This window comes from Petromyzon marinus, chromosome 54 (genome assembly GCF_048934315.1).
Source record: "Petromyzon marinus isolate PM22_M1 ecotype Great Lakes invasive population chromosome 54, UKy_Petmar_22M1.pri1.0, whole genome shotgun sequence".
NCBI classification, from domain to species: domain Eukaryota; kingdom Metazoa; phylum Chordata; class Hyperoartia; order Petromyzontiformes; family Petromyzontidae; genus Petromyzon; species Petromyzon marinus.
The window spans coordinates 175,764-188,681 of record NC_133720.1 but is presented as its reverse complement, the minus strand read 5'-3'; the positions used below and the strand labels follow the sequence as shown (position 1 = coordinate 188,681).

The following is a 12,918-nucleotide window of genomic DNA, read 5'->3' as shown; positions in this document are numbered from 1 at the left end:
GATGTTTTAAACCATTTCCGTTCTTAATTAATTGTATTTTACGATGACCTTCAGACCGCAGCTCTTTCGCTGGCATTGACTCTTAATACCTCTCACACCACGGTTAATGGTATGGTTTACAACATGGAGTATAACAGCGCCTCGAAGCTGTCTCTCTCCCCCTCCTCTGTTCCGACCATGGATGAACTCGTCCGTCTGAACGGGACCCGTAGCTATCCGTGTTGCTAAAGTTGAGGGTAAGAATCCACCCATTTTTTCGCCATATAGCATTGTGATATATAACGACTTATTGTTGGTAGCTTAGCTGATTGGAAAATATAGAGTTTATTGATAACATTGAGGTAATTTATATTTTAGTTTTTTATTGGTTCACTATATAGTATTCATTATATATTGTATTGTATACCCAGTTACTGTGAATAGCTCAGATGTGTAGGTCTTGACTTCAACATAGCCATTTCTGTGACCAGTCACTAGCTAATCACTCAGTTATTTCAATGCTAAATTCGCCTAGTTATTTCAATGCCAAATTCTCCTGTTTGCTTTGTACTAGGTGCCTCGGTGAATGTATATGCTCCAACTTTAACATAGCTATTTCTGTGACCAGTTACAAGCTAATCACTCAGCTATTTCAATGCTAAATTCTATGCTAATTCCTTTGTCAAGGGGTGCCTTTGCGGATGTGTATGCTTTAACTTTAACATAGCCATTTCTGTGACCAGTCACAAGATAATCACTCAGCCATTTCAATGCTAAATTATATGCTAATTCCTTTGTCAAGGTGCTTTGTTTCTTCTCACACAGCTTACAGGTCATGATCTGAGCGTGGCTTTTTCACTCCAGCGCTGTCCTACCAGACAGTCTCGTCCCTTCACCTGATGAAGGCCGCTTGTGTTGTGGCCGAAACGTCGTGAGAATATTATTGTGTTATTTTATTTTATCAATTTATTATTTTATTCTCATTCTACGTGACTTTACCGAAAGAACCAAAGAAGATGAATCCTTGCAGTCACGAAAGCTTTAAATCAAAATGTGACTCATCCACTTTCATGTTACTGCGATAGTGTGGTCTCTTGTATAGAAATATGTTTTAACCAGGGTAACACGGATGAATTGAAGGAAATGTGTGCAACCCTGTCTTTTCAGAATGGACTCAGCTTCCATGTGTTCGACCAGGGTCACTTTGCCAAAGAGGTGCTGCCCAAGTACTTCAAGCATAACAACATGGCCAGCTTTGTGAGACAACTCAATATGTGTACGTATATCTACATTACCTCACCCATGGGCAAACGCTGGTACGTGGCATTGCCTGCCTACACAGGGTAACGGTAGCACATGGGCAAATGCACTTCCGCTGGAGTAAAACTTCACGGGTAAGAACTATATATATATCATACGGGATTTGTTATGAAAAATGTTCATTTGTATTGGTTGATTTAATTGTAAGGTACAGGGGATCCCTGATATACGTTGGGGTTAGGGACCGGAAAGTTGCAACTTATAACGAAGCTACATATAACGGGGAATTTTCCCCCATAAGAATAAATAGCCACCAAAATACTTATTGTACATGTACACTACCTGTACCATACTGCACAACACAATGTACACATTTATAACCAATTCTGAGTTCAAAACCTTTAAACAGCATTTACATTTATGAAATACTTCATTGAAAAAAATTTATGAGCACTTGGAAGCAGCCCTGTACACTTTCAATAATTTTACTTTTTTAATAGAAAACGTACGTGACATTTTTAAGCAATGACTCAAACAGAAAACATTTTTAGTGTAAAAAAGCACACTCTTTAACATTGTAAACATATTTTACCTTAACCTATAACTTTTATGATCTTGCCTTGAGGAGTGGATGAGTAGTGTTGATGGGTTGACAATTTTTTGCGATTTAGTTCACGCAAATTACAATGAACACTTAGTACGTACGTGAGATATCACGATTGGACTAAAGATATTGGGGGCACATGCACGAGCTGTATAGTACGTCTCCCCTCCCCCCCCCACCAGAGTCGAGTTCAATCGTGTTGAAAATGATAATCATCACTGGTGTTGGCCATGAGTGGGAATCGAAGTTGGGTGGCCGGGCTCGAAGGGCAGTGCGCTACCCGCTACGCACCCACGCACCATGTTTTTGACTCGGCTCAGCTGAACTTAGTCAAAAACGACGTATATATGCAGGGACATTTCACGTTGTGTTCCTCACAAAGTCTGTGACGTGAGTGTGAAACAACCTATTTGAGACGACATCGTGGACCCCCTGTACTACTACATTTCACAGCTCTATGGATACAAATTGTGGAATTGCATATTAAATATAAACAATTTGGACATCAGGATGGTGCAGTGGTAACACCTGTGCTGTACAGCGAGAAGGCCCTTAGTTCTATTCCCGACTTGGGCTTCTTTCTGCGTGGAGTTTGTATGTTCTCTTTGGCGTCAGGTTCAAATTTGCCAAATGAAAAAATAACTCCCAGTTCTCATACTCTTTGGTTCTTTCAGTCAAGTCACGTTGGTAGAAATAAAATAAAATAACACGTAGCAACAGTGCTCCCTACTGTAAAATTCCGAAAGACTGCAATATAGCGTCTTCATATCATTGCACTATAAGAATGGTGTAACATATCAAACATTCAGTTATATTTTTCCCTGACAAGGTGGTGGTGATGCTGTGATCTCTCAGATGGATTTCGCAAAGTGGTCAACATTGAGCAGGGAGGGCTATTGAAGCCGGAAAAGGATGAGACGGAGTTCCAGCACCCATACTTCATCCGAGGCCAAGAGAATCTGCTGGAGCACATCAAGCGGAAGGTACATTCACCTCCCACAGCGGAGCACCTGCCCTGACCAGACCTGGCATAAGTTTGGGTGGTAGGGTGGCACAGTGATAACATGTGTGCCTCACAGGAAGAAAGGGTTAGGTTTGATTCCCGAATCGGTTGCCTTTCGGTGTGGAGTTTGTATAGTCTCCTGTTCTGCATGGGTTTCCTCCGTGTTCTCAGGTTCTGCTCCCATAGCTGAAAAAAATAGGAGTGCATCTCAGCAGCATCGGACCAATCCTAACTCTGACACCATCCCTCTTTGGAGGAAACCTAAAATACATATTAAATTATACAATTCTAAACGGTTATTGTTATAATTATTCTTGTGAGATAATTAACATATTTAGGAAATATAATGCAGGACACCATACAGTGATTACTGAGGTTCCAAAGAAGTGATAACTGATTTTTCTGAAAATAGTTACAGATGAGCATGTTATATGGCAAGGCTGCAAGAGCTGGATCTGATAATTAAGAATGTTCTTTTTTTGCATTTGAACAGGAAGGTTACGGAATTATTTGCTTTTGGTCTGTGTTCTTTGTCATAGCTTTGGCTCAGGCTTGGCTCTGGCTCAAGTGAGCCGGCTCAAAGTCATGCTTAACTTGGGCCAGCTCTGAGCACGGTCCCAGCTGCGTTCAGGATTTCCATGAGCAGAGCCCGGCCCGAGACATGGCTGAGTCACTCGTGCGTCTTTGAAAGCAACCGAGCGGCTCAAGCCTGAGCTGAGCCAAGTTAGAACCAAGAATACGACCTTAAGAATATGGTCCTTAAGGGCATTAGGCATTACAGTTGTGAGCCAGTTCCAGTTCAAAACGGAACTAATGAATTGAGAGGTTGTGACAGGAGAGCCGTATTGCGTAGTGAGGTGCTGGCAGAGTCGGGCACAAGATGTGGACGGTTGCAGGTTTTGATATAAGTTGGATTGTATTCGTAATAGATGTGTGGGTTAGGCTATGTAAGGAATTTGTATCATTTAGGGGTGTGTGGGAATGGGACAAGCAGTTAAAATGTAACTTTGACCGTTCATTTGTTATTATTAGCAGGCTCTGTAATTTTGCAGTGGCAATTCGAATAATTTGGTATATTTGGTATTCGCGCCATTCTTTTAGCGTAGGTCTCTCACGAAGGCGCTGCTTTGTTTTACAGACAGTCTGCAGTTATTTCACAGTTGGGGGTGGTGATTCCTATATGTAATCCCAATTGAGTACCGTATTGTCCGGCATGTAGCCCGCATACGCATATAACCCGCAAACGCATATACCCCACAAAAATAGCGTTTTGTGTAAAACAAATTTCAGATAGGCCGCACCTCCATATACCCCGCATGCATTCATATCTTTAACATCGTTACCGCAGCCTAATTCCATCATTAATACAAAGTTTACATTTGTAATACATTCCACTATCAATTGTTAACATTAAAATCATAACGTGCACAAAGAAAACAAACTAACTGGAAAGTGAACTTAAAACAGTAAATAAGTAACAAAAGTAAATATCCAATAAATTAGTAACACATAACTGGTAGATAAGTAAGTAGTTTTAGCACTGGTAGATTGCGCACTGCGCAGACAATAGCAGAATTACGGTAGGCCGTCGCCTCGCCCCCCCCACCTCTCTCTCTCCCCCCAACTGCCCCAACTCCCAACCCCCCACCTCTCTCTCCTCCCAGCTCTCTCGTCACCACCACAGACCCTGCTCTGCCCCAACCCCCACCTCTCTCTCACCCCAGCTCTCCCGTCGCTGGTAAACACTGCGCACTTCAAACATTTTCGTTTAATTGTACAAACAATTCATTTAACACACCACCACAGACCCTGCTCTGCCCCAACCCCCACCTCTCTCACCCCAGCTCTCCCGTCGCTGGTAAACAGTGCGCACTTCAAACATTGTCGTTTAATTGTACAAACAATTCATTTAACACGTGATAACGTGCAATTTTAGTGTGAGTGGTTTATTCAGCAGTGCTTTAGTCAAAGGTAAGTGTTGCATAGTGGATAGTCCTACCACACCTCCATATACCCCGCAGGGTCTTGTTTTGTTTGTAAAAAGTGGCATACCCCGCGGGTTATATGTGTGAAAATACGGTAATTTGTAGGTAATTTCTTGAATTTCACAAATTTTGACCATGATGCTAGCACATAATGGGCTATTAGTTTTTTATTGACTTCAGGGGAACTTTAACATCCACTTTGAAGGAGACAACACACATTTTATGGTTATACACCTGCAGTTATAAATATTGGATCCTGAAATGTCAGGACCCTCACAGACAATCCAAGCTCGCAACGTCCAGAGCGCCGAACAGCTCTTGTGGCACGCGAGCTGAGACGTTTTAATATCCATATTGCCGCCCTCAGCGAAACCCATCTGGCGGATGAAGGCCAACTGACTGAGCTAAGTGGAGGCTACACCTTCTTTTGGAAGGGTAAACCAGCGCATGAGCGACACCTGCATGCTGTAGGGTTTGCAATGGACAACATGCTCATCAGCAGCTCAAGTGAGCTCCCAATTGGTATCAATGAGCGCTTTATGACCCTACGCCTGAAACTCGCAAAAGACCAACATGCAAGCATCATCAGAACCTATGCACCAACACTGGACTCTGAAGAAGACACCAAGGAAACCTACTACAGCCAACTCAACCAAATTCTTCAGAGTACACCAACAACTGACAAGCTGATTCTCCTCGGCGACTTCAATGCTCGAGTTGGGAGAGACCATCAAATGTGGAATGGTGTAATTGGTTGAGGGAGTTGGAAAGTCCTACTCCAATGGCCACCTTCTTCTTACAACCTGCTCTGAGCACGACGTGACAATCACCAGCACCCTGTTCAGGCAGAAGAATAGCCTTAAGATATCCTGGTGCCACCCTCGATCACACCAATGGCATTCACTGGACTACGTGATTGTCAGGAAGCTTGACAGAACAGACGTCCGCATCACTCGTGCCATGATCAATGCAGACGATTGCTGGACTGACCACAGACTAATTCGATCAGTGATGACTCACAAACTAAACCACAAACACATGAACTGATCAAACTACAGAGGAAAAAACTCAATGTAACCAGATTAAAAAACCCAGCTGTACAGGCCCGATTGAAAAAACAACTAGCTCAAAGACGCAGCACCAACCAGGCTTCAGGAAATGTTCATGAGTACTGGACACAACTGAAGATGGCAGTCATAACCAGCTGTGAAAACACCATTGGCTACACAAGAAGGAAAAACTGTGACTAGTTTGATGACAACGACCAGGAAATCACAGGCCTCATTGACGAGAAGCGGAAAGCATTAATCGCCTGGCAACAACACAGTTAAGACAGAAAAACAATAATAAGGAGGCCAAATCAGAAGTACAAACTAAAATCCGGGAAGTGAAGAACAATTGGTTAAGAAAAAAGCAGAAGAAATACAACATCTTGCAGATTCCAATAACCCACATACATTTTTTAAAGCAACCAAAGTCTTATATGGACCATCAAAACAGGGCTTTGCACCACTTTAGTCTAAGGATGGGACAGAAATCTTCAAAGACAAAAAGCAATCATCTACCGCTGGCAGGAACACTTCAGCACTCCTTTCAACTGCAATGCTGTTGTAGACGCTTCTTTATTCAGGGAGATTCCGCAACACTCTACCACTGAGGATTTAGTTAGAGCACCAACGATACTTGCAGTGTCAAGCAGATGAAAGAGAACAAAGCTAGTGGGCTCGACCAGATTCCTGCTGAAATTTACAAACATTAGGGACAACGCCTACTAGAACACCTGCACTCCCTCATGGCCAGGATCTGGAATGATGAAGACCTTCCCAACGAACTGAAAGATGCCATCATTGTCACCGTCTTCAAAAAAGGTGACAAGTCAGACTGACAACCACAGGAATCTTTTCTTGCCACCGCTGGAAAAATATTGGCAAGAATCCTACTAAGCAGACTTCTACCACTTGCCAAAAAACTCCTTCCTGAATTGCAGAGTGGCTTTTGACTTGGCAGGGGAACCTCAGACATGATCTTCTCAGCCCGTCAACTCCAAGAGAAGTGCCAGGAGCAGAGACTACCATTGTACATGGCCTTCTTTGATTTGACTAAAGCTTTAAATTCTGTTAATCGTGAAGCACTGGAGAATCCTTCTGAGATATGGCTGCCCAACAAAATTTGTTAACGTCTTCCGTCTTTTGAATGACGGTATGAAGGCTGTCATCCTCTGATGGTGAAACCTCAGAGCCAATCGAAGTAAGGATTGGTGTAAAGCAAGGCTGCGTTATTGCACCAACTCTTCTCTCCATCTTCCTGGCAGGAATGCTTCATCTGACAGAAAACAGACTTCCCAAAGGCATAAATATCACATATAGGACAGACGGGAACATATTCAACATCAACCGTTTCAGAGCCAAGTCGAAAACATCACATCCGTTATTGAATTCCAATATGCTGATGATGCCCAAGTCGGTCAGCTTCTGAGCAGGCACTTTCAGGTCATCGTCAACATATTTACAGATGCTTACAGCAGGATGGGTCTAACATTGAATACCATCAAAACAAAGATTATTTTTTAACAAGCTCCGGGAGGACACCTACCACCCCCTACAATCATTATCAACAATGCAATACTAGAAAACGTTCCCAGTTTCCCATACTTAGGCAGCCATCTCTCCAGCAATATCTTAATTGATTATGAAATCCAACATCGGATTGCCCGAGCTGGTGCTGACTTTGGCAAACTTAAGAACAGGGTCTTTGAAGACCACGACATTACCGCCAAGAACAAAGTGGCAGTGTATAATGCAGTCATCATTCCAACCCTCTTATATGGTGCAGAAACATGGACCACCTATCGTAAACACAGAATCTCTCTAAATGTTTCATCAACTGTTTTTTCTCATGGATTTTCTGTTTGCACAGTCATATAGTCACTTTAAGATGTTTTCTTGTTCGTGTTTTTGTTTTTTTGTTTGTTGTGGTTGCACCCGATTCAAGAGCCGAATGGCTCACAGGGCTATACCAAAATAAAGAAACTGAAAAACTGAAAATCAATACTTTTTCAGGAAAATACTAAACATCACCTGGGAAGAAAGACAAACGAATGTCAGTGTCCTGGAGCGATCTAACTCATCCAGCATAGAGGCCATCGTGATGAAGTATCAACTCAGATGGGCAGGTCACCTTGTGAGGATGAATGACTTGAGGCTTCCTAAGCAAATTTTCTATTGCCAGCTCAGCAATGGATCACGTGCCGCCTGAGGTCAAAGGAAGCGTTTCTGTGACAACCTTAAAATGCACCTCAAGCGAGTCACATAGATCCAAACTGGGAAATCTATGCTCTTGATAGACCATCATGGAGGGCCAAAATAAACAGTGGAACTCAGCATTTTGAGGCCGAGCGAAGAGAGTTGATAGCCAGAAAAGAGCACGCCGCAAAGCAACATACACCAGAGACAGACAACAAGTGGGAGCTCCAGGATGGACCATCCGTGCTCCCACTGCCAAGATCTGCAGGTCACGGATTGACCTATTCAGCCATCTCCGGACCCATGGCCAGCCAGGTCCACCTCACAACACAAACAAGTGACACCTGGAGGGAAATCATACTCGACTACAAGGGATCCCAGAAGAAGATAACCAAGGCAGCCTGCCGGATTCAAACCACGAACCTACAACAAGTGGTGAATGCTCTTCCGCTAGGCCATACCACCGTCCCATAATGTAACTCAGAAATATCACAATCCATGCTCGTGAGCCTCCGATGCAGTAATTTTAGCAGGAGAAACATTAAATTTCGATTTAAAGCTTTCGTGACTGCAATGATTCATCTTCTTTGGTTCTTTCGGTAAAGTCACGTACACACAATAATATTGTGTTATTTTATTTTATCAATTTATTATTTTATTCTCATTCTACGTGACTTTACCGAAAGAACCAAAGAAGAGGAGAAACATTGCTTGCCCACATGATGTGGCTGCCTTGTTGCTTGTGTTTTATCTCGCTGGGTGCAGGAAAATGTTTGTAGTATTACAATGTAATCTGGGTTACTATTAATGAGGGCTTTATGGCAGGTCGTGTGGCATGGTAAAAATTATTAATCAATAGTTTTGAATGCTTTATCACCAGATGTGTGCTCTTTGGTTCTAGATTTAAAGCTTTCGTGACTGCAAGGATCCATACTCTTTGGTTCTATTCGGTAAAGTCACGTAGGTAAGAAATAAAACAACAAAAACCATGACGTTTCGACCACAACACAAGCGGCCTTCATCAGGTGAAGGGATCAGACTGTCTCGAGGACAGCGCTGGAGTGAAACACAGCCACGCTCAGACCGCGACCTTTAAGCTATGTGCGAGGAAACAAGGTGCCTTGACAAAGGAATTCGCATAAAAATTAGCATTTGATTGGCCAACTTAGCATGATGAACGGTGTAGAGGTGGTGTACATGCGGGTGAACATGCCGGTTGGCGAGGGGGGGAGGGGAGTTTACCTATTGATGGTGTGAAAAGGGAATTTTTAAGAGCTGCGGAAGTTTGGGGTACCACTACTTGAAAAATATACTGTACCATTGAAAATTAGTTTAATGTTTGGTTCGATTTAGAACATCTTTCCAATGGTTGCTTAATTTGAAACCATCTTCTCGGTTGAAATTGTGTCTGTGTTTGTAGATCTGAATTGCCCCGTGAACAAATCTCTGATAAAAAACCCGTGGGTTTGCAAAGAACCTTGGTATCGGAGAAAATTATATCGTGATCACCCACAGCGTTGTAACAGTGATCAGCTACGGCAGAAGAATTCGTTCTGCCGTGTTTCAAATCTGATTTGTGCTCGCGAATTCGGTCAGAGACATGTCGCTTTGTCTCCCCGATATAGCAATCACCGCAGGTACAACTCAATTTGTAAACCCCGGGGTACTGTAAGTCAGGAATGACATCCTTCACGGATGGGATCAGATCACGAATTTTGTGTGCTGTATTGAACTGGACCTGGATCTGTGTTTGTTTAGAATTTTGGAAATCTTTTTAGTAACGCCTGCTATATATGGTAGTGTGATGCCTTTGACCGGAACATCAAGTGGTTGTTTCTGTATGGAGGGAGAAACAGCTTGGCGGATGGTACGGTCAGAGTATCCATTCCTTTTGAGGGCCAGGTGTACATGTTTTAATTCACTGGTCAGGTGGTGTTGGTCCGAAATGCAATGAGCCCTATGGTATGAAGTTTTGATGAGAGAATTCTTTTGGGCTGGGTGGTGGTGGGAATCAGGTTTCAAGTAGGAATCTTTGTGGGTGGGTTTCCTGTAGACAGAATGCCTCAATGAGCCATCAGGTCTCCTCTCAAACAGAACATCTAAGAATGGTAGCTTGCCATCTTTCTCCACTTCCATGGTGAATTTGATGGCGGGATGTCTGGAATTGATGTGGTGTAGGAAAAGGTTCAGAGCTGGGAGGCCATGTGGCCAAATGACGGAAGTGTCATCCACATATCTCTTCCACAGGGAAGGTCTGAGGGTGGAAGTCTGGATGGCATCTGATTCAAATTTCTCCATGAAAATATTGGCTATCACTGGTGACCCCCTAGATTCTATGTTCTTCCCAAGATTCATAAAGAAGGCACCCCACTACGACCCATCGTATCCACGATCAACTCCCCTACCTATAGACTAGCCTGTTTTCTGTCAGATACCTTGCTGCCTTTCACTGGCAAGACCGCCTCAGCAGTACTTAACTCAGCCCAATTGGTCTCTATGGTCAAAGACGTTGTACTGACCCCTGACGATATCCTTGTCAGCTTCGATGTGGTCTCTTTGTTCACCAAGGTCCCAGTACCTGATACCATGGAAATAATTGAAAATTTGGTCCAACATGGACTAGACCCCGATACACCTGCACTAGTTAGGCACTGCCTCAACAATACCTACTTTACTTGGAATGGCTCCTTCTACAAACAAAATGAGGGTACCCCCATGGGATCCCCCTTGTCACCAGTGATAGCCAATATTTTCATGGAGAAATCTGAATCAGACGCCATCCAGACTTCCACCCTCAGACCTTCCATGTGGAAGAGATATGTGGATGACACTTTCGTCATTTGGCCATATGGCCTCCCAGCGCTGAACCGTTTCCTACACCATATCAATTACAGACATCCCGCCATCAAATTCACCATGGAAGTGGAGAAAGATGGGAAACTACCATTCTTAGATGTTCTGTTTGAGAGGAGACCTGATGGCTCATTGGGGCATTCTGTCTACAGGAAACCCACCCACACAGATTCCTACTTGAAACCTGATTCCCACCACCACCCAGCCCAAAATAATTCTCTCATCAAAACTTTATACCATAGGGCTCATTGCATTTCGGACCAACACCACCTGACCAGTGAATTAAAACATGTACACCTGGCCCTCAAAAGGAATGGATACTCTGACCGTACCATCTGCCAAGCTGTTTCTCCCTCCATACAGAAACATCCACTTGATATTCTTAGCTCTTTCGGTAAAGAGCTAAGAATATGAATTACTGCAGTCGCGAAAGATTTAAATCAAAATGTAACCACTTGATACTCCGGTCAAAAGCATCACACTACCATATATAGCAGGCGTTACTAAAAAGATTTCCAAAATTCTAAACGAACACAAGATCCAGGTCCGGTTCAATACAGTACACAAAATTCGTGATCTGATCCCATCCGTGAAGTATGTCATTCCTGACTTACAGTACCCCGGGGTTTACAAATTGAGTTGTACCTGCGGTCATTGCTATATCGGGGAGACAAAGCGACATGTCTCTGACCGAATTCGCGAGCACAAATCAGATTTGAAACACGGCAGAACGAATTCTTCTGCCGTAGCTGATCACTGTTACAACGCTGTGGGTGATCACGATATAATTTTCTCCGATACCAAGGTTCTTTGCAAACCCACGGGTTTTTTTTTTATCAGAGATTTGTTCACGAGGCAATTCAGATCTACAAACACAGACACAATTTCAACCGAGAAGATGGTTTCAAATTAAGCAACCATTGGAAAGATGTCCTAAATCGAACCAAACATTAAACTAATTTTCAATGGTACAGTATATTTTTCAAGTAGTGGTACCCCAAACTTTCGCAGCTCTTAAAAATTCCCTTTTCACACCATCAATAGGTAAACTCCCCCTCCCCCCCTCGCCAACCGGCATGTTCACCCGCATGTACACCACCTCTACACCGTTCATCATGCTAAGTCGGCCAATCAAATGCTAATTTTTATGCTAATTCCTTTGTCAAGGCACCTTGTTTCCTCGCACACAGCTTAAAGGTCGCGGTCTGAGCGTGGCTGTTTCACTCCAGCGCTGTCCTCGAGACAGTCTGATCCCTTCACCTGATGAAGGCCGCTTGTGTTGTGGCCGAAACGTCATGATTTTTGTTGATTTATTTTTTTACCTACGTGACTTTACCGAATAGAACCAAAGAGTATGCTCTTTGGTTGTTTACCAGTGACTGTAATGAAGGGTAACCTACTTTCTTGTGTGTGATGCTGCGCATGAAAGTAGGTCACCCTTGATTTTCTCATTGCACTACTTTCAAAGTATCAATTTCACACGCACCATGACCAGGGTCCCCCATTGACTTTGTAGACTTTTGCACAGCACACCTAGCCACCTTTGTATATCCAGCCGTGATGCTAACATGCGACATGTCCCCTTGTTTATTATCTACCCAATGCACAGCAAAGCAAACAGCAGATACCAGCGCACCATAGAATATTTTGAGTTATTTTTGTTTGCGCATTTCACAATTTAGGTAGTGATGCAGTGGGAACACTTGTGCCTCACAACGAAAAGCCTTGGTTCGATTCCTGACAAGCATAATTACTACTATAATGAGCCAAGAATGTCTGTTTGTGTGTCCTGCGCATGACATCACTCCACATGCCGCACCCACCCCCGTCATTAATATTCATGAGCGGGTGGATTTTTACACTCCCGCAGAAAAAGGTCGAGTGGAAATACAATTTTTCGCAAATTCGCTTTAAGTTTGACGTTTCTTTATTGAAAGTGAATTTAATAAATAATTCTACGCAGCAACAAAGTGGATTTGGTGTCTTTATTTG

The 12,918-nt window shown here is 43.2% G+C and overlaps 1 protein-coding gene across 3 annotated transcripts in view; it reads left to right on the top strand.

Moving 5' to 3' along the window:
• HSF1 (heat shock transcription factor 1) overlaps positions 1–12,918 on the top strand; it is a 65,350-nt gene that overhangs the window by 6,824 nt on the left and 45,608 nt on the right. For all 3 annotated transcript variants that reach the window (XM_032974467.2, XM_032974466.2, XM_032974468.2), the window contains exons 2-3: positions 1,147–1,255; positions 2,699–2,826. In XM_032974467.2, coding sequence (XP_032830358.2) covers positions 1,147–1,255; positions 2,699–2,826 — 237 coding nt within the window. The remainder of the gene's footprint in view (positions 1–1,146; positions 1,256–2,698; positions 2,827–12,918) is intronic.